Source organism: Lycorma delicatula, chromosome 1 (genome assembly GCF_047948215.1).
Source record: "Lycorma delicatula isolate Av1 chromosome 1, ASM4794821v1, whole genome shotgun sequence".
In the NCBI taxonomy this organism is placed as follows: domain Eukaryota; kingdom Metazoa; phylum Arthropoda; class Insecta; order Hemiptera; family Fulgoridae; genus Lycorma; species Lycorma delicatula.
The window spans coordinates 143,178,313-143,201,853 of NC_134455.1; the positions used below are offsets into that span (position 1 = coordinate 143,178,313).

General features: G+C 33.5%; 1 protein-coding gene and 1 long non-coding RNA gene across 2 annotated transcripts in view; both read left to right on the forward strand.

The window, feature by feature from the left end:
* Positions 1–237: 237 nt before the first annotated feature.
* On the forward strand, positions 238–825 carry LOC142317676 (protein FAM200C-like). Its single transcript, XM_075354229.1, has one exon. It carries the CDS (start codon positions 238–240, stop codon positions 823–825), a length of 588 nt encoding a protein of 195 aa, XP_075210344.1.
* Positions 826–6,504: 5,679 nt separating this feature from the next.
* The window catches only part of LOC142318197 (uncharacterized), a 51,051-nt gene continuing 34,014 nt past the window's right edge, over positions 6,505–23,541 (forward strand). The window contains exon 1 of the long non-coding RNA XR_012754847.1: positions 6,505–6,606. This is a non-coding gene — a long non-coding RNA (uncharacterized LOC142318197). The remainder of the gene's footprint in view (positions 6,607–23,541) is intronic.

Genomic DNA, 23,541 nt, shown 5'->3' on the forward strand with positions numbered 1-23,541 from the left:
GATCAGCTTTTGTTTTTAACCACTGGATGCAATCTTCTAACAATGTTAATCTGGCAAGTTTTGTAGTTAGTCAGGAGATTGCTCATAGAGGAAAGCCATACACGGACGGAGATTATATAAAGAGTTGTTTTATAAGTTCATCCGAAGAACTTTTTCGAGATTTTAAGAATAAAGCAGACATTTAGAAAAAAATACAAGAGATACCTTTGTCTGCTAAAACAGTGAAAGATAGTATAAATGTCTTCAAACATAACAAACCAACAAATTGAAGATCTCAAATCGGCCTCAACTCTATCAATAGCAGTTGACAAGACTTGTGATATAAATGATACAGCGCAAGTTTCTCTTTTTGTGCGATTTATCTCCACTACAGGCCCTAAAGAGGAACTTTTGGGATTATTGCCACTCAAAGGACAAAGGCGTGGAGTAGATATAGCAAATGTAATTGAGTGCTTCGAAGAACATCAAATTCCATTAGAAAAAATTGTCTCGATTTCAACAGACGGAGAGAAAAGTATGACAGGTGCAAGAAATGGGATTGTCGCTATTTTGAAAGAAAAGATGAATCACGACATACTTACTTACCATTGTATTACTCATCAGGAAGCACTATGTGCGCAGACATTTCCTGAAGAAATTTACAAAGTAATGGAATTGGTGATTAAGATTATCAACTCCACTATAGCTAAAGCTCTTTACCATTGCCAATTTAAAGAATTTCTAATCGAGGTAGAGAGTGAGTATGCAGATCTTCTGCTGCATAACAAAGTTTGTTGGTTATCGAGAGGAAACGTTTTAAAACATTTCGCTTCACTGTTTACTTAAATAAAAGCATTTCTTCTTTAGAAGAGTGTTCACTATGCAGAACTAACGAACGATCTGTGGATCCAGAAATTTTATTTCACGGTGGATGTTACTTCTCATCTAAATCAGCTTAATCGTAAGTTACAAGGAAAAGGAAACACAATTTTTTCGATGTTAGAAGTAATTTCATTCGAAAACAAATTGTCGCTTTTTGCCGAAGATTTTGAAAGAGAAACTCTAATTCACTTTCCATGCCTATTGAAATATTGTCGAGAAAATAAGTCTAATATTGACATTTGCTATTTCAGAACAACACTGTTAAATATGAAGGAAGCTTTCTCAGCAGGTTCAAAAACTTTAGAAACAGCAAAGCGACGTTAATCTTTGTTAAAAAATCCTCTGAATGTCACGGTAACAGAAATAAATTTTTCGCCCTTTAATATTGATATTGGCAGCTTTGAAATGCAGTTGCCGGATTTAAAAAATAAAGAATTGTGGAGCTCAAAATTCGAGCGTCTTTGTCCCGATTTAGAGCTATTGGAGAAAAATAAATGTGAATTAAGTTTAGAGCACAAGTGGTCTGCTTTGAAAGATCTGGAGAGGGAAGAGATATGTTGATTTTTAACACCTGGAATAGTATTCCTGACTCGTATGATCAACTGAAGAAAGAAGCGTTTGCTGTTCTTTCCTTGTTTGGATCTACATACTTATGCAAACAATCATTTTCAAGCGTGAACTTTATCAAGAGTAAATTAAGAAATCTGCTTATCGATGAGAACTTGGAACTACTTTCCTTACTTTCCAAGGAAATGCAAGGCCATTGTTCACATTAGTGGAGTATTTGTAATTTTTTTACTGTTCCAGATTAACCGGCACACATCAGCCATTAAAGTAAAGTCACAATTTAATAAATGATCACCTCATATAGATACCATTCACCTTTATCGAAGATCTTTAAGAGAGTTTTAAGAGTTGCTTCTCATTATTATTAATGACAGAATAGTACCAGGAATGACCATCTCTTTCAGATGGATGTAGATCCTGTAGGGCAGCTCATTTCGGGAAATTACGCGCACCAGACTGTTACTCGTACGGCATATTGTAAGTCCGAAAACGGCCTCACATACTCAACATGCAGAAAGTACGTGGAGGTTAGTGACGCATTTACAGACAAGTAGATGACTATTGATTCGAATTCAGTCAAGTTCATGCATCGGCATCGTCACAGCAATAACAATTTATTTGATAAATTCTGGTAAACTTAGCCGATTACTGGCACATGGAATAAGTTAATTGTTTTTTTGTTTGTTTGTTATACCAGTAGACTGCAATATGTAGATGTAAATTAGTCGCGATTTTTTAAATTTTTTTTTGATATGTAACAATAATGATCCAAAATGTACATCGTTATTGTCTTGCTAGTATTACAATTTTGAAACCTATTGTTATACTCATAACCATGCTAACTGATAGAATATGATGATGATCCTGATAAAAATATTTTTTTATTTATAAACGTAATGTTTTAACAATTATTGTTACAACTCATTTTGTTTAACATGTTACTGTAATACACATTATAATTACTTATTATCAATTTGTTTATACGAGTAATATTATTATCAGGTTTTTAATATGCGGATTATTTCTCCTTACAAAAAATTATTCTGAATCTCATTATTTCATCGTTTGAGGGATTAGATATGTTAGAACTCTATCTGTCGTCACTTTTCTACAGAAGGGAACAAGATCTAAAGACTAAACAATTGAATTTTTTATTTATTTTATTAAATGATTTTACCTTAAAACTGATATCAGTAAAAAATAAAATCGATTAAAAGATGTGAGATTTCTTTTATATTTAACGATAATCCAACTTACATAGTTTCCAAGCTTAATGAAACAATCTTGACAAAGTATTTTAAAAATTTATCCGGCTTTATATGTTACTCGATTCGATATACCGGTGGTCACATCCTCGTTATTTATTTTAATTTCTTTAATTCCTTCTGTTCAATAGGACCACGCATAAGCTTGCAATTACGATTCCTTTTTCGTTTCTTCCCGGTATTTTCTCGTTCTAAATTGATGCCCTTTCTTTCTTCGCTCCATTTTAAATTCGGATTTGTTGTTTTCTCTTCGACTTGAGGACCTTTACCTTTATACCTTTCATTATTACTCCATATAATTCCTATTTTCTACATCTTCAATTTTGATATTTTCCTTTCCCACGTCTTCCTTAACTTCTTTAAACCAGTTTGTTGTCGTTTTCGGTTTTTCAAAATAGTCTACTAGCTTTTTCTTAATCTATGTTTACTCTTTATTTTAAAGTGACCGTAGAATATTAACCTTTTCTTCTTAAATGTTGTTAATTTTTTTTTTCAATTTTCTTGTTTATATTTTGATCGCTTCTTAATTTATATTTCCCATTTACTCTAATCAGTCCTAGAATATTCTAAAAATTGTCCTTTCTTTCTTTCTTTTCAATCGTCTCCATTACTAACTTCTTTCTTTACGGTAAACAATCTGCAGCATATAATACTTCTATTTTAACCACAGTTTCAGGTCTTAGCTTGGTACTGATGTACCGAGCTTTGTGCTTTCTTATTATATCTATTTTGTCTCTGACACTCTACTTCCATCTTTCTTACTCTTTCCTTTAAAGATGAAGTAAATTTTCCTGCTGTTGTTGACCGTTTTCAAAGATTTTAAATTAATTAATCAACTCTTCTTATGGTGTTATCAACTCTGGTGTTATCTTTTCTGTCTTTAATCATAACTTCTGTTTATTCAAATTAAATTTTAATCACTCTTTACTTATTACCCGTAATACTTCTATCTGTATTATTTGTTGTCTCCTTGTCTTCTGATAAAAATCGCAATACCATCCGTTATTTATTTAATATATATATATATATATATATATATATATATATATATATATAAAATTTTTTTAATAGTTTTCGTCGCTATTGGGGCACCCAAGTAATTCCATGTCCTTTTGTCTTCAAAGAACGGCTATGAAGTTGAGGTAACCAGCTTGCTGTTACCTTACTTGTTCCCATATTTATTTGTTGTTTGAACTGACAACCCCCAATCTTTTTGTTATGTTGGGTTGTTGTTTTTTGTTAAATGGTAGTTGGGACTTTTTGTCTTTCAAGATCTTTTCTACACTCTTTTGTATAATTTCTTCTGTTATGTTTAGGTCCTTTATGACGGACTTTATTTCGTGGATCCATTTATTTTGGGTCTTGTTCTTTAGTCGGTAATCTATAAATCGTTTAGCGAGTCGTGACTGATGACTCAGTTGTTTAGCGACGTGGAGATGACTGAAAAAGGCCACTCTCCTTTTTCGCATTGCGTCGATTATATTATCGATTAGTTTTCTTTGTAGATTACATTAATGGGGATTATCCACCGCTTACCGTGGATTTGATGTTTGAAATTTACGGCAGTTCTTATCATTCTTCTCTAAATTTTTTAAGAATCGGTGGTTGATTTAATGTTTATTTTGAAGAGGGTTTCGCATGTGTTTGTGGCTTTTAGTACAACACAGCGACTGTGTTGTAGTGACTTATTTCTGCGTTGATTGATACAGACTTCTTTTTATACGTTGGCCAGGTGATTCTTTGGGTTTGTTTGTTTCAGTTTAGTTACGCGATTTTCTACTGTTGATTTCTCGTTGAGATTCCATGTGATTATTTCGCCTATATATTTAAATTTTTGAACGATTTTTATCTTATTACCACTGTGTGTATGCGTATATATATAAAATAGTTAAAATAATTAATTTAATATGTTTACTGAGAAAGATCAAGATTTGACTATATAAATACACATATAAATCAAATAACAATGATAATAGTAAACTGATCTTAATTTAAATTAAGGAATAACAATAAAAGTGTATTTTTAGTTATTTACTTCTTTTTTATATTTTTAGTTCTATACCTGCGATAAGAAAACGCTAGTCGTTCAAATGTGAAACCTATATAATTGCCTTAAAACAATTTATTTATTACACTACAATTTAACCGCATTATTTTCACTTTTTTTAGATTTGTTGTTTAAGAGTGCATTGTATATCGACAAAAAACCGGTCTATCTACTCTATTCCAAGACAAACTACACAACTGAACTATTTTTCAACGATAACATAAAAAATATTTTCTTTCAGAATGGTGGCTCTCCCCCGAATATCACGCAACCGTTTAAAGCACACACATGTTAATGAAGTCTTTAATCTTGGAAAAATGGACGATGCGGCATCACAAATTACTAAAATTTATACCTTCGGGGCATCGTAAAAAAAAAGCATTCGTCATGAAATAAAGAACGTTAACAGAAGAAAAAAGAAGTAATTGAATGGGTTTCAAAAAAGAAAAATTATTTGAAACTATTTCTTTAGTGTTAAATGATGTTTTAATGTTTGAGAAGGTAAGTTTTGGTAAAAATATTGATTTATGTAACGTAAATATTTATTCGTGATTACTTATTTATTGTCAACAATGTATAACGTACAGCCGATTAAATTAATCTAAACCTTGTACGGCTTTATTTTTTGAGTATTTCTCGTTCCCATACTAATTTTATCTCCAATAAATTTTGACATATATAGCCTATCTTAATTCTGGGCAATCCTAATATTCTTATCAGTTTCTCTAGGTTCTTGGTGACGTAAAAATATCAGCAACTAGCAACCGATATAGTCCAAACAGAACAGACAATTCTGAATCGTTTAACAGATTCTCACAAGCATTGTAGCATTAATGGTCGGTTATTTACACAAAATAAAACTTAGGCAACTTGATATGAATTTCAATTTCCAGCAACCAGCACCACCTTTCTCAAGAAAAATAAGCACCCTACTCAGGTACACTAGCAAAAATTAATAGTAATCAATTTAACACACCGCATTTCCATGAAAATCATCAGAGTGAGGTAGTCATCTGGATGAAATGTTTTTAGCCGTTTGAGTATGAAGAACAACGCAGAGAAATCTTGTTATATATGTTACATCACGACATGAAAAATCCATCCTTTTCATATCGTTTTAAGAGTATTTTTCATACAGTATGAGGAAGATACAATACTCTTAGATAAATCGTATTTTGCTTATTCGTTTGGTGGAGTTGTGAAATTTAAGCTAAACGGATTGATGGTGTTCAGATCATTATGTGTTCAAAATAGACGAGGTACTTAAATTTTTAGAGAAGTTTAGTTCGTTTATAGAGTATCACTTTTTAAGCAAGAAATCTCAACACCCCTGCTTGCATTGATTTCAGTTTATCTGTAGAAATTTGTGGTATTGATTTTAGAAACGTTTTTGTTTTTAATTTAACTTTTCCTCGCTACTGTTTTTTGCTTTATTGAATTTTCCTGCGATGGAATTTTAATACCCATCTTGATTTATTGTTGTTACCCTTTACACCTAGTTTTCTTTAACGTTCCTATTTTACTTCTTTTATCGTCGTATTTTTTTATTTTTTTTTACTAATATATTTAGATATTTCTTTTGTGATATTTCTCCAAAATTAATTACCAACGAAAACGCTAATTTCATCCGTTAAAATAATAATATTACTTAATACAGGTTTCAAATTTCTAAATTACGATGTACAGAAATAATAATTAAATTGATAATTAATTGTGAATTTAAAATCATAGAATATCATAAATTAAATATATTTTATTTTTCAGGGTAGCTGATGCAACTATCGTTTATTGCAACTGTCTTCCATCATTTACCGGTCCTCGATATGAAATCATTATAAACGATTTTAAATACTTCAAATTCACTTGGTAAGATAATATTATACTGTACAATCCTCTACGCATACAACCACGCTTTTTCAAAACAGAAATTTGTCTCCGAATTTATTTTCAAAATCAGTGATCATTCTTTTTTTTTACAAATGATTATGTAGGAGCAAGTATGACTTTATTTACACGGAACTTTAAGTACAATTCCATCTTCCAACTCCATGCGAAAATTGAAATCAAAACATATTCTGTCAAGCTTAAACTTTTATTCGATCGTTTTCCTATTACATGAAGTTTCTTTTATATTTCAATGTAATATATTTTCTTCTGCATACAACTCTATGCCTAAACATATTTATGTGAGCTATTGTTTTGTTACAAATCATTTATATACTAAATCTCAAATAAAAGAGATGAAATACGAAGAATAAACGTTATTGAAATAAATGTGAGAATAGAATAGGCTAAACACGTGATAAATACATACACGCTAAAACCATTGTTGTCTAAAAACACATTTTTTTACCTTTATAATACAAAAACTTTGTTAAATGATTAATGCGTAAAATTTATAACAAAATTTGTAGGGAATTTAATTCTGAGAAAATTTATGTAAAATAGACCAATAAAAAACAAAAGTTCAAGCAATTTTATTTTATTACTAACACTTACCGTCTGCAACTGAAGGAATTAAGCGTACAAAGCATGTAATGTTTGCTTTCCTATAGAATGCTATGATAAATTTAGCGTTGTATTAAAGTTAAAAAAAAATTAATAAAATAAAAACAATCCATTTTATGTCATCGGTGCGTTGCATGTTCTGCCGTAATTGCTATGAATTGCTCTCACTACACTGCAGTATGAGAGAGAGAGAGAGAGAGACAGAGAGAGAAAGTGTGTGTGAGAGAGAGTGAGTGTGTATGAGAGTGTGAGATAGAGAGAGTGTAAGTGTGTGTGTGTGTGTGTGAGTGAGAGAGAAAGAGAGAGAGTGAGCGTGAGTGAGTGAGTGAGTGAGTGAGTGAGTGAGTGAGTGAGTGAGTGAGTGAGTGAGTGAGTGAGTGAGTGAGTGAGTGAGTGAGTGAGTGAGTGAGTGAGTGAGTGAGTGAGTGAGTGAGTGAGTGAGTGAGTGAGCGGAGTGAGCGGAGTGAGCGGAGTAAGCGGAGTGAGGGGAGTGAGTGGAGTGAGTGGAGTGAGTGGAGTGAGTGGAGTGAGTGGAGTGAGTGAGTGAGTGAGTGATTGTGAGAGAGAGAGAGAGTGAGAGTGTGTGTGTGAGAGAGAGTGTGAATTCCGACATTTACTTGGAATTCCTTTAGGAAAATTGCCGCTGCTGGAATATGTTCCACTAGCATCAAGATAACTCATGTACTTTCTGCACGAGGTGCGCCTCCCCACTTCTCACGTGCCGTAGCGGTATATTTTAATGAGTAATTTCCAGCGATATATTTGCCGCAGCGGGTCACACTTCTGATCACAAAGATCACCTGATCTAACACTATTAATTTTTTTATGGGTTGGATGAAAAGTATTGTGTACAAGAGGAATGTTCGTACGCGTGAAGATTGGTCTTCGTATAACAGATGTCGTCGTAGAAATTAAGAACATATTTTTGAAAATTTTCCGTAAACTTTATTAACTGTATAAATTCCATTTTTAATCTTTTAACACGGAGTCAAATGTTTGTTAATTTCATTTTCTGTAGTTGATAATAAAAGTTTTCATACGGTTAAGTGTTAGTAATAAAATCAAATTTCTTGAACGTGTATTTGTTTTATTAGACTATTTACATCAATTTTCTCAGAATTAAGTTCTCTACATAATTTATAAATTTAATAATTTAAATTTTATTAATTTTTAATAATTAAATTTTTTAATATTATTAAATTTTATTTAATTTTATTAATAAATTTAATTTATTTTTTATAATAAATTTTATGCATTTATTTAGTTGTTTAAAAAACGTTTTTTATTGCAAACGTAAAAAAACCTGTTTTCTGATAACACGTTTTACTGTTTTTCGTCGGATGTTATGAAAACTACTGGATATATCATTCTGGAACCTGTTTTGTTCAATTTTTCAGGTCAAAAACCATAATAGACCATCGTGTTTACTCCTTAATTTAGGTTCCTAGAATTTCTGTATGGTTTTATTTCACTCTGCCTAGGAATCAGGGCGAAATCTTTTGCTAGCTGTAACTCGCTAACGAAGCGTTTCTGGATCCGTATTTACAAGAACGTTTTTTTTATTATTTCCGCTAATAGAATGGGCTCAGAAACGCCATTAACGTGGCGTGAATACTAAAAATTTTAGTATTTATTTAGATTATTTATTTGGGTATTAGTGTTTGCGTGAATCAGCCTGTATAACAATAAAAAAACCGTCAAAAAAAATAAACCAATTTTATCAATGAAGAAAGAATAAGTAAGATTTGGATAAAAACAGAATATTTCCTTCCATAAATTAGAAAGGAAAAAAATAAAATTCGAAACATTAACATGTCACAGTTAAATCTAAGAAATAGAACTCTATATATATATATATATATATATATAATACATGTAATTTATTTATGAAGTTGTATGTTACCTTACACAATTTCTCCTAACTTTTGTATATATATATATATTTGCTCTTCATAAAAGCAAATTTGTTTATATATATATATATATATAAACCAATAGTAACAATATTTAAAAAAATAAAGGAACATATGCCTCATAAATATGGAAAGTAAGGGAAGCATATGCATGACCTATATATGATTTGACCTACATGTAATTTATTTATGAAGTTGTATGTTACCTTACACAATTTCTCCTAACTTTTGTATATATATATATATATATATATATATATATATATATTTATATTCTTTATAAAAACAAATTCTCTAATTATTTGGATAAATAAGTTATACCTGATTTTTGGTCCTGTTTTAATTGTTAATGAATAATTCATTTTTTTCTATTGACATTTTCCTGGATGTTATCAAAATTTTAAACTTATCCCAGTTAGTAGTATAGATATGCCGATACTGGGACAACTGACGTCATCAACCCCCACACCACCATCTGACGTCACCACCCAAACAAAATCACGTTACTATCACGTGATCCAAAAAAAAATTGTGGTGAAAAAAAATATGGCGGGAAAAAAGCACGCACGGTACACGTGCTCGCTCGCCGACTTTGCTTAAAGTTATCTGGCGATAATTCATATTTGCGTCACCGTTGCTTGTTTGAAAGTTATCTAAATGACAAAATATTTTGTATAAAAGCCCGCCGAATTTTCACGAGTTATCATTAAGTTCTACATATTTACTACTACTAGTGAATATATAATATTTGTTATATACTTATTCAAGTTTATTTTATTAAATTTATCTTCATAATCATCGTCATCATCCACTTATTATCATTATTATTATTATTATTATTATTATTATTATTATTATTATTATTATTATTATTATTATTATTATTATTATTATTATTATTATTATTATTATTATTATTATTATTATTATTATTATTATTATTATTATTATTATTATTATTATTATTATTATTATTATTATTATTATTATTATTATTATTATTATTATTATTATTATTATTATTATTATTATTATTATTATTATTATTATTATTATTATTATTATTATTATTATTATTATTATTATTATTATTATTATTATTATTATTATTATTATTATTATTATTATTATTATTATTATTATTATTATTATTATTATTATTATTATTATTATTATTATTATTATTATTATTATTATTATTATTATTATTATTATTATTATTATTATTATTATTATTATTATTATTATTATTATTATTATTATTATTATTATTATTATTATTATTATTATTATTATTATTATTATTATTATTATTATTATTATTATTATTATTATTATTATTATTATTATTATTATTATTATTATTATTATTATTATTATTATTATTATTATTATTATTATTATTATTATTATTATTATTATTATTATTATTATTATTATTATTATTATTATTATTATTATTATTATTATTATTATTATTATTATTATTATTATTATTATTATTATTATTATTATTATTATTATTATTATTATTATTATTATTATTATTATTATTATTATTATTATTATTATTATTATTATTATTATTATTATTATTATTATTATTATTATTATTATTATTATTATTATTATTATTATTATTATTATTATTATTATTATTATTATTATTATTATTATTATTATTATTATTATTATTATTATTATTATTATTATTATTATTATTATTATTATTATTATTATTATTATTATTATTATTATTATTATTATTATTATTATTATTATTATTATTATTATTATTATTATTATTATTATTATTATTATTATTATTATTATTATTATTATTATTATTATTATTATTATTATTATTATTATTATTATTATTATTATTATTATTATTATTATTATTATTATTATTATTATTATTATTATTATTATTATTATTATTATTATTATTTTTTTTTTTTTTTTTTTTTTTTTTTTTGAGGTTTTTAGGGGCATCGACTACTTTGGTCATTAGCCCCGTCCCACTTCAAAAAAAAACAAAAAAAAAAAGGTTCAAAATTTCACAAAATGATCAAAATTTTGCTTTTCCTTATAATTTCTGGTCCAATTATATCATTTTCTAGGCTTTCCTTTCGGCCAACCCTTTTTACACCGCTTTTCCATTCTGCGAACGGCCTCAACTTCCGACGACAGAGTGTCTGAGGCTTCGGACATGGCGTCGTCTTCTCTTTCTGACGCCAATGACGTTCGCCGGCTTACATCAGGTGATGAAAGCTTCAATGGTGCTGTGAGCATCGTTGCAATTGAGTCTAAACTTGCAACCGATGCACTTTCGGCGGCTGATGAACTCGATTCGATGTCTAAGGCTGTGCTTGGTCCGGCTGATACAGATGCTCTCGCCACAGTTGTTCTCTGAGCTTTTGGGGCCTCTGTAGGTACAGTTTTAATATCGTCTGTGTCTGGTGCTTTTTCGATAGTTACTTGCACCTCCATTTTGGTTGACGCAGATTTTTCCTGTACTCTTGTCACAGTATCCTTAGCTATATGACTCGTCGTCGGGGTGATCTTTAGATCTTTGTTGGATAGATCAAGATTTTTCTTCATTACGTCTATTGCTGGAGTTATAATCGAGGATTTTGCCGGTTTTTTAAACTGCGCTGGTGCGGGTCTTCTGTCGGCGACGTCAGTCCGGGATTGAGCCTTCTCATGTTTACTTTGTTGTATCTGTTGAGTAGACTCGATCTTGGAATCAATGATTCTTTCTATTATTGTCGCGAGACTTGGCGCCATCGTATTAAGCAACTGCTCCACGTTGATTTTAGGTGTGGGGGGAGCAGCAGCTGCTTCTGCGTATGAAGTCGATGGTCTAGGTGTACGTAGGTTAACAATCTTCTTCGCTTCAGGGTAGCTGACTTTTTGAAGCGTTTTAACCTCCTGAATGGCTGTTTCTGATTTGTATACTGGGCAGTTCCTGGATCGACAGTTATGATGCCCTTTACAATTAATGCAGACTGGAGGGTCTTTACATGGATCACCCTCATGTATCTTCAATCCGCATATACAAATTTCCTGCGCTTCACATCTAGCTGCAGTGTGTCCGAAACGTTGACATCTGAAACATCTCATCGGCTGCGGAATAAATGCCCGTACATCAAGCCGATGGATGCCAGCTCGTACCTTTTCAGGAAGACTTGGCCTATTGAATGTCAATACATGAGAGGCCGAAGGAAGAATCTCACCATTTCGTCTCATAGAAAGTCTGCGACAATGTGTCACTCCCTGACTAGACATTTCCTGCACTATTTCTTCTTCAGTACAGTTAAGAAGATCACGGCAAACAACAACTCCTCTAGATGAATTGAGTGTACTATGCGGTTGGACAGTAACCGCAAATTCACCGATCTTCTTCAACGCCTGGACTTTCTGACTTTGCATGTCGTTTATAGTTTCGACATGTAATCCGTTAAACGTCTTACGGATATCCTTGACAGGACCACCAGCACAATTTGTAATCTCTCTAGCAATTAAGAATGGACTTACCTTTTGGAAGTTACCATTCTCTTTTGTAATGACCAAAAATCTTGGTTTGGGAACATTATTACCAAACAAAGCTTTTCTCAAATCTTTACTGATTTTATCAGCATCTTTTCTTAACTTATCACTCTCCTTGCTTTTTTTCCGCTTCGCTTGTGGCGAATCGGCGGTTTCTAAACGAGGGTGTTTACGTGCACCCTCTGCCACGTTAGATTGTTCAGGAAAATTCATGAACATTGATCCCTTCTGTAGCAAGGCTAGCCGCCGGGGTACACCCCCACTCCAGGGCTACTAACCTTGGAGGTCCGATCCGGTACTCCGGTGGAACCGGCATATGTCCTGGCAGAGAGCGGATGCGCAGTCTCTGCACTGACTCCAGGCTCCTACTCACCGAAGCTTTCAGAGCTCCCATGCACCGACATACATGGGCACCATTGCTACATGCTTGCCATCGCAGGGGGCATGTGGACAACGGAAGGGTCTCCGTTACACCTGCAATAACATTGACCCTGGCCGCCACATCGCCAGCTCTAAGAATGGTATGAATCCATTTCCAAAATCATATATTACTCCATTTCCTGCAGGTAGCCAAAAATCCAGTCCGTTTAGTGACCTGAAGTTGGAACCAGGTCAAACTCAACAATGCATAACCGAGGAATTTACTCGGAACCCCGTTAGCCAGCTATATGTGATGTACAAAGGTACAGCTGTTGCCGCCCTGGACGTGGAACATAGATGTTGTGTTCCGGACGTGGGGATTATCTACCTCAGGGCATTATTATTATTATTATTATTATTATTATTATTATTATTATTATTATTATTATTATTATTATTATTATTATTATTATTATTATTATTATTATTATTATTATTATTATTATTATTATTATTATTATTATTATTATTATTATTATTATTATTATTATTATTATTATTATTATTATTATTATTATTATTATTATTATTATTATTATTATTATTATTATTATTATTATTATTATTATTATTATTATTATTATTATTATTATTATTATTATTATTATTATTATTATTATTATTATTATTATTATTATTATTATTATTATTATTATTATTATTATTATTATTATTATTATTATTATTATTATTATTATTATTATTATTATTATTATTATTATTATTATTATTATTATTATTATTATTATTATTATTATTATTATTATTATTATTATTATTATTATTATTATTATTATTTTTTTTTTTTTTTTTTTTTAACTGAATTTTTACGGGCATCGACTGCTAAGGTCATTAGCCCTCGTCACATTCTTTAAAAGAAATTTTTATCTCCATCAGGATCGTCATATGTAAGGGTGTAAAGGGCCCTTACATTTTATTTAAAAACACAAACTTCACAGTAAACATTAAAACATGAAAGACAAGGACAATCACAAACACTTACGGGGTGTAAAGGGCCCCAATATTAAAATTTGAGATAGGTTCTCAAAAGACCATGAACTTAAAATTATAATTAATCTTCTCAATACCATACATTTCCTCTTTCTTCTATATGTATATATATATATATATATAACTACCACTTAGAGTATCTTTTTCCACAGCTTTAAACTTCCATTTTACAGACTTTTAAGAAGTCCACTGGCGTGTAAAAATGCAACTATATTTTCTTCATTTCCATTATCCAGATCAGCACTAATATTATTTGTAAAACAGAACCTCTTTCTGAGGTCCTCATATATGGTACACTCTTCTATTAGATGCTTGGTTGTCAGTGTTTTATTGCAAACACCGCACATTGGTCTCACTTCGCCGGTTAACAAATATAAATTTGTTAATCGCGTGTTGTTAATCGCGTGTGACCGATTCTAAGTCTGGTCACCGCTACTTGTTCACGGCGAGTCAATTTAAAGTCGCTTTTCCATTTATAAGGAGAAGTTTTAACTGAGTTTAATTTTGTATTTAAACTCCTCCATTCAGCGTTCCACTTGTTTCTTACTATATTTGTTAGACGGTTTTTAATATCTGCCACTCTTACAGGAAATGCATCCAAATCATCGCAGACTGTCGCCTTTCTGGCAGCTTCGTCTGCGATTTCATTACCTGTAATACCAGCATGCCCCGGAGTCCATACAAATACGCATCGCTGTCCTCGTTGTTTTAGAACGTATAAAATGGACAGGATGTTTGCAATTAGGACATCCTTAATGTTCTTGTTCCGAATTGCGACAAGTGCACTTAATGAGTCGGAACATATTAGCACTCTCTCTTCGCAATAGTGTTCAGTGTAGCGAAGAGCTTGCTGAATTGCAGTGAGTTCTGCCGTGTAGACACTGGCCACATCTGGCAGTCTCCAAGAGTGGGCTTCTTCATTTACATATATCGAGCATCCAACACCATGTTCGGTTTTAGAACCGTCAGTATAAATTCTAATATGTTCTTCGTAACTACTGACGGTTGCTAAAAATTCCTGCTGGATGATCACTGCTGGTTTCTTTTTTATTTCTCCTTGAGAGAGATCCAAACTTGTATTTACCGCTGGCAAGAGCCATGGCGGTATTTCTCTAGTAGAAATTGCTAGTGTCTCTGGTATAGCAATTTCATATTTCCTTCTTAATTCGTGGTACCTAATTCCGGCTGGTCTGGAATAGGTAGCACGACGTTCGTATAATGCAGCCATGGGATGATTCATAAACAATTTATTATTTATATGGGCAGGGAAAGCCCATATATTTGCTGCATATCTTAACAAGAGGATCTCTCTTCTATAATGTAGTGGCATTATTCCGGCTTCAGACATCAGACTAGCCGCCGGACTCGTGCGGAAAGCACCTGTTGCGTATCTTATTCCGCTATTATGAACTACGTCTAACTTTCTTAAGTGCGACTTTCTAGCGGATGAATATACGATACATCCGTAGTCTAGTTTAGATTGAACCAATGCTTTATACAGTCTCAATAATGTCTCTTTTCCTGAGCCCCAATTTAGGTTCGATAAACATTTTATAATGTTTAGGGCTCTTTTGCATCTATCACTCAAGTCCTGTATATGTAATCCCCATGTGAGGGATTTATCCAATACTAGTCCTAAATACCTTACGCTGTCTTTATATTGTATTGGATTATCATCAATTGTCAGAGCAGGACTTTGATGAGGAATTCTCTTCCTACAAAAGTGTACACAGCACGTTTTTTCTGGTGAGAATTGGAATCCTGTATTCCTTGCAACTTCATTTAGAGCATTGATCGCTCGTTGCAATTTGTACCTCACTATAGCAGTCTTGTTGCTGGCATATACGATTGCCAGATCATCAACATAGACGCTTTTGCTGATTTCTACTGGAATGGCTAATATCAATTTATTAATGGCAATGGTAAACAAGGTACCGCTCAACGGCGAACCTTGCGGTATGCCATTTTCCAAGATTCTTTCACATGAATATTCGTTGTTGACGCGTACTTGGAAGGTACGGTCATTCATGTAGTTGCTGAGCAGTATAGGCAAATTGCCACGAATGCCCCATTCATGTAACTGGAGCATTATACCATGACGCCAGGTCATATCGAAAGCCTTCTGAAGATCAAAGAAGACTCCGACACAATGTTTCCTTGTAATAAAGCTGTTATATATAATGTCCTCTAAGCTGATCATTTGATCAGTGGTAGAATGGTATTGTCGAAAACCTGCTTGATACGATGATATCAGGTTTTCTTTTTCCAAAACCCAGACGAGTCGATTATTAATCATTTTTTCCAATATTTTCCCCATAGCACACGTCAAAGAAATAGGACGGTAGCTATTGGGGTCTCTTAAATTTTTATTTTTCTTCGGTACTGGAACAACATGAGCTTTTTTCCACTGCTGCGGGTACGTTCCATCCCGCCATATTTTATTATAAAGTTCTAATAGTCTACACTTTGCAGTGGTATTCAGCTGCCTGATCATATTATAGTGGATTTCATCCGGACCAGCAGCTGTGTTACCTGATTTTTCCAACGCCTTCGCGAATTCTTCCATTTTAAATGGTACATTATATGAGTAATTATACTCAGTTCCAAAATTTAGTAGACCTTCGTGTTCTTCTTTTTGGGTTCGAAAACCTTCCTCGTAGTTGGCCGTTTTGCTGGCCTTTTCGAAATGATTGGATAACAGCTCTGCAATTTCATATGGAGTATCTTTTATTTCATCTTCATCTTGAAGGCTAGTTATGGGAGTAAAATCATTACGCCCACAAATCGCCTTCACTTTCCTCCAAACATCTGATGCAGTAGTAGTTTTGTCAATGGATGACACGTATTGCTGCCAGGATCGTTTTTTCGAATCTATCATAACACGTTTTGCATACGCCCTGTATTTCTTAAAGGCAACAAGATTTTCTATACTAGGACGCTTCTTAAAGGCATTATACGCCCTTTTCTTTCTTTTTATAGCTTCACTTATTTCATCGTTCCACCATGGAACGGGTTTCTTTGTAAGTTTCCCAGATGTTTTGGGAATATATCTCGATGCCGACTCAATTATTGCATTTGTTATGGCGTCGACATCTTCTCCGATAACTCCAGTTGTTTTCGGGAGCATCGTTCTAGCTGTGAAGCTCGTCCAGTCTGCCTTTTCAAATAACCATCTTTTAGGGATGGGATATATTGTTCTAGTAACATCAGTTACAATTTGCACCGGGAAATGATCGCTTCCATGCAGATCGTCTATAACATGGAAGCTGTACCTCGGTGCTATCGATCCGCTTATGAGTGCAAGATCTATACAGGACGTCGATCCATCTCTGGCATTGAAAAAGGTTCCTGATCCGTCATTTAAAATAATAAGATCAGAATTCATCAGGAACCCTTCCAGTTCTCTTCCACGGGGATCTACTCGATCCGATCCCCAGAGAGAATTATGAGCGTTAAAATCACCCACCAGTAAAACAGGTGGGGGAAGCTCGGAAATTAATCTTTCTATGTCATCCTTATTCCAATCGTAATTCGGTAAGTATATGCTGCACACAGTGATCTTAAGCGGTCGCTTCATTCTAACGGCGACCGCTTGTAGGTTGGTGTTTAGAACAACCGCTTCGGTGGTAGCTCTAGTCGATGTTAATATAGCTACTCCACCTCTAACTCTTACATTTGGCGGTTGATCTCGCCGAAATATATGGAATCCTTTTAATTTAAAATTTTCATTTCGGCGGAAATGCGTTTCTTGCAGACATATACAAATCGGGTCTACGTCATGTACCAAGCGTTGGAGCTCATGGATGTTTGAAAAACATCCATTGATGTTCCATTGTACAATCGACTCGCTAATTTTTAATTTTTAATTAAATTATTGCCTGGGTTTTCCTTTCGGCCATCCCTTTTTCCTTTTCTTCTCCATCCTGCGAACAGCATCGTGTTCGCGGAGAAGGTCGTCGCCTGTAAGGCTTCCGGTCTCCGTATCGGAGACCACCGAAGCCGCCGACGACGACGGGCATGGATCGGCGCCGGTTTCAGGCGCCGATTGAGAGGCGACAACCTGCCCGCTCCCCAACACGGGGGTCGCACCGGTCACCGCCTGTGGGAGGGGGGACACTCGCCCCCCCTGTGTGATTTTTTGTGGCCTCTGAGGCTTAGAGGCCACTTCAGTTACAGGAGGCTTGGGAGCCTCCATAACAGACTCTGTAGGTATCGCCTTTTTCTTTTCATCGAGGATCTCGCTGAGACGGACTTGACATTCAGGTTTATTGTCCGTTTTCTTTTCTGGAGGAGCAACTTTCACTTTTATCGACTTATCTTCAGCAGGCTGTATCACTATCTTTGGCTTAACAAGTTCTTTATTGCCAAGAGGTTTCATCTTGTTTTCGATGATCCTCTCAATCATGTTAGCCAAAGTGGGAGCAAGTTTATTTATAATTTGTACCTCATCTACAGCAATCGGAGCAGGAGCAGGAGCAGGAACAGTAGCCGCAGCCTGAGCATAAGATGTTGCTGCTCTAGGCTTACGGGCGTTAACTATTTTTTTTGCATCGAAGTAGCTGACTTTTTGCAGGGTTTTTACTTCCTGCACAGCTACCTCATCTTTGTAGACAGGACAATTCCTTGATCTACAAGAATGCGCTCCTTTGCAGTTTATGCATGTAGGAGGCTCTTTACATGGCTCTCCCTCATGCACCTCTTCACCGCACACGCATATTTGCGGTCTTTCGCATCTAAGAGCGGTGTGGCCAAAGCGTTGGCACTTGAAGCACCTCATCGGCTGTGGGACAAATGCCCGCACATCCAAACGGTGAATCCCCGCTCTTATCTTTTCTGGCAAAGTAGGCCGGTTGAAAGTAAGGACATGAGAAGCCGAGGGTAAGACCTCACCGTTCCTTCTCATGTTTAACCGACGGCACTCTATTACTCCTTGTGCTGCCAGCTCCTCTACAATCTCTTGCTCCGAACAGTTTAAAAGATCCCGACAGACCACAACACCCCTTGAGGTGTTGAGCGTGCCGTGGGGATCAACGCGTACCGCTAGCTCTCCAATTTTCTTCAGCCCTAAAATCTTCTGAGACTGTATATCATTAACAGTCTCTACATGAAGTCCCGTAAAAGTTTTCCGTATTTCCTTTACAGGGCCTCCAGCACATTTGTTTATTTCCCGAGCGATGAGAAAGGGACTCACCCTCGAGAAATTTCCATCCTCCTTTGTAATGACCAAATATTTAGGTTTCGGTACATTACTACTTTTAAAAAAAGCCTTTTGTAAGCTTTTTCTAGCCTCAATTTCTATCTTCTTACTCTCCGTGCTCTTTCGGCGTTTCGCTTCAGGCGAAACAGCCGGCTCTAAACGAGGGTGTTTACGTGCACCCTCTGCCACGTTGGTTTGTTCAGGAAAATTCATGAACAAGTAATCCCTTCTGTAGTAAGGCTAGCCGCCGGGGTACACCCCCACTCCAGGGCTACCAACCCTGGAGGTCCGTTCCGGTACTCCGGTGGAACCGGCATATGTCCTGGCAGAGAGCGGATGCGCAGTCTCTGCACTGACTCCAGGCCCCTACACACCGAAGCTTTCAGGGCTCCCATGCTCCGAACATGGGCACCTTAACTACATGCTTGCCATCGCAGGGGGCATGTGGACGACGAAAGGTCTCCGTTACACCTGCAAATAACTTTGACCGTGGCCGCCACATCGCCAGCTCTAACGGCGGTATTAATCCATTTCCGTAATCATTAATAATGTCATATCTGCAGGTGGCCGTAAAGTCCAGTCCTGTAATTCGGCCTATAGATGTAAATCGACCGAAAAAAGTATATCCGAGAAACAACACTCGGAACCCCGTTAGCCAGCTATATGTAATGTACTTGAGTACAGCTGTTACCGCCCTGGACGTGGAACGTAGATGTTGTGTTCCGGACGTGGGGAATATCTACCTCAGGGCATTATTATTATTATTATTATTATTATTATTATTATTATTATTATTATTATTATTATTATTATTATTATTATTATTATTATTATTATTATTATTATTATTATTATTATTATTATTATTATTATTATTATTATTATTATTATTATTATTATTATTATTATTATTATTATTATTATTATTATTATTATTATTATTATTATTATTATTATTATTATTATTATTATTATTATTATTATTATTATTATTATTATTATTATTATTATTATTATTATTATTATTATTATTATTATTATTATTATTATTATTATTATTATTATTATTATTATTATTATTATTATTATTATTATTATTATTATTATTATTATTATTATTATTATTATTATTATTATTATTATTATTATTATTATTATTATTATTATTATTATTATTATTATTATTATTATTATTATTATTATTATTATTATTATTATTTTTTTTTTTTTTTTTTTTTTTTTTTTTTTTTTTTTTTGAGGTTTTTAGGGGCATCGACTACTTTGGTCATTAGCCCCATCCCACTTCAAAAAAAATAAAAATAAAAAAAAAAGGTTCAAAATTTCACAAAATGATCAAAATTTTGCTTTTCCTTATAATTTCTGATCCAGTTATACTACTTCCTAGGCTTTCCTTTCGGCCAACCTTTTTTACACCGCTTTTCCATTCTGCGAACGGCCTCAACTTCCGACGACAGAGTGTCTGAGGCTTCGGACATGGCATCGTCTTCTCTTTCTGACGCCAATGACGTTCGCCGGCTTACATCTGGTGATGAAAGCTTCAATGGTGCTGTGAGCATCGTTGCAATTGAGTCTAAACTTGCAACCGATGCACTTTCGGCGGCTGATGAACTCGATTCAATGTCTAAGGCTGTGCTTGGGCCGGCTGATACAGATGCTCTCGCCACAGTTGTTCTCTGAGCTTTTGGGGCCTCTGTAGGTACGGTTTTAATATCGTCTGTGTCTGGTGCTTTCTCGATAGTTACTTGCACCTCCATTTTGGTTGACGCAGATTTTTCCTGTACTCTTGTCACAGTATCCTTAGCTATATGACTCGTCGTCGGGGTGATCTTTAGATCTTTCTCGGATAAATCAAGATTTTTCTTCATTACGTCTATTGCTGGAGTTATAATCGAGGATTTTGCCGGTTTTTTAAACTGCGCTGGTACGGGTCTTCTGTCGGCGACGTCAGTCCGGGATTGAGCCTTCTCATGTTTACTTTGTTGTATCTGATGAGTCGACTCGATCTTGGAATCAATGATTCTTTCTATTATTGTCGCGAGACTTGGCGCCATCGTATTAAGCAACTGCTCCACGTTGATTTAGGTGTGGGGGGAGCAGCAGCTGCTTCTGCGTATGAAGTCGATGGTCTAGGTGCACGTAGGTTTACAATCTTCTTCGCTTCAGGGTAGCTGACTTTTTGAAGCGTTTTAACCTCCTGAATGGCTGTTTCTGATTTGTATACTGGGCAGTTCCTGGATCGACAGTTATGGTGCCCTTTACAATTAATGCAGACTGGAGGGTCTTTACATGGATCACCCTCATGTATCTTCGATCCGCATATACAAATTTCCTGCGCTTCACACCTAGCGGCAGTGTGTCCGAAACGTTGACATCTAAAACATCTCATCGGCTGCGGAATAAATGCCCGTACATCAAGCCGATGGATGCCAGCTCGTACCTTTTCAGGAAGACTTGGCCTATTGAATGTCAAGACATGAGAGGCCGAAGGAAGAATCTGACCATTTCGTCTCATAGAAAGTCTGCGACAATGTGTCACTCCCTGACTAGACATTTCCTGCACTATTTCTTCTTCAGTACAGTTAAGAAGATCACGGCAAACAACAACTCCTCTAGATGAATTAAGTGTACTATGCGGTTGGACCGAAACCGCATATTCACCGATCTTCTTCAACGCCAAAACTTTCTGGCTTTGCATGTCGTTGATGGTTTCGACATGCAATCCATTAAAAGTTTTACGAATATCCTTGACAGGACCACCAGCACAATTTGTAATCTCTCTAGCAATTAAGAATGGACTTACCTTTTGGAAGTTACCATTCTCTTTTGTAATGATCAAAAATCTTGGTTTGGGAAAATTATTTCCAAACAAAGCTTTTCTTAAATCTTTACTGATTTTATCAGCATCTTTTCTTAACTTATCACTCTCCTTGCTTTTTTTCCTCTTCGCTTGTGGCGAATCGGCGGTTTCTAAACGAGGGTGTTTACGTGCACCCTCTGCCACGTTAGTTTGTTCAGAAAAATTCATGAACAGTGGATCCCTTCTGTAGCAAGGCTAGCCGCCGGGGTACACCCCCACTCCAGGGCTACTAACCTTGGAGGTCCTATCCGGTACTCCGGTGGAACCGGCATATGTCCTGGCAGAGAGCGGATGCGCAGTCTCTGCACTGACTCCAGGCCCCTACACACCGAAGCTTTCAGGGCTCCCATGCTCCGAACATGGGCACCTTAACTACATGCTTGCCATCGCAGGGGGCATGTGGACAACGGAAGGGTCTCCGTTACACCTGCAATAACATTGACCCTGGCCGCCACATCGCCAGCTCTAAGAATGGTATGAATCCATTTCCAAAATCATATGTTACTCCATTTCCTGCAGGTAGCCAAAAATCCAGTCCGTTTAGTGACCCGAAGTTGGAACCAGGTCAAACTTAACAATGCATAACCGAGGAATTTACTCGGAACCCCGTTAGCCAGCTATATGTGATGTACAAAGGTACAGCTGTTGCCGCCCTGGACGTGGAACATAGATGTTGTGTTCCGGACGTGGGGATTATCTACCTCAGGGCATTATTATTATTATTATTATTATTATTATTATTATTATTATTATTATTATTATTATTATTATTATTATTATTATTATTATTATTATTATTATTATTATTATTATTATTATTATTATTATTATTATTATTATTATTATTATTATTATTATTATTATTATTATTATTATTATTATTATTATTATTATTATTATTATTATTATTATTATTATTATTATTATTATTATTATTATTATTATTATTATTATTATTATTATTATTATTATTATTATTATTATTATTATTATTATTATTATTATTATTATTATTATTATTATTATTATTATTATTATTATTATTATTATTATTATTATTATTATTATTATTATTATTATTATTATTATTATTATTATTATTATTATTATTATTATTATTATTATTATTATTATTATTATTATTATTATTATTATTATTATTATTATTATTATTATTATTATTATTATTATTATTATTATTTTTTTTTTTTTTTTTTTTGAGGTTTTTAGGGGCATCGACTACTTTGGTCATTAGCCCCGTCCCACTTCAAAAAAAAACAAAAAAAAAAAAAGGTTCAAAATTTCACAAAATGATCAAA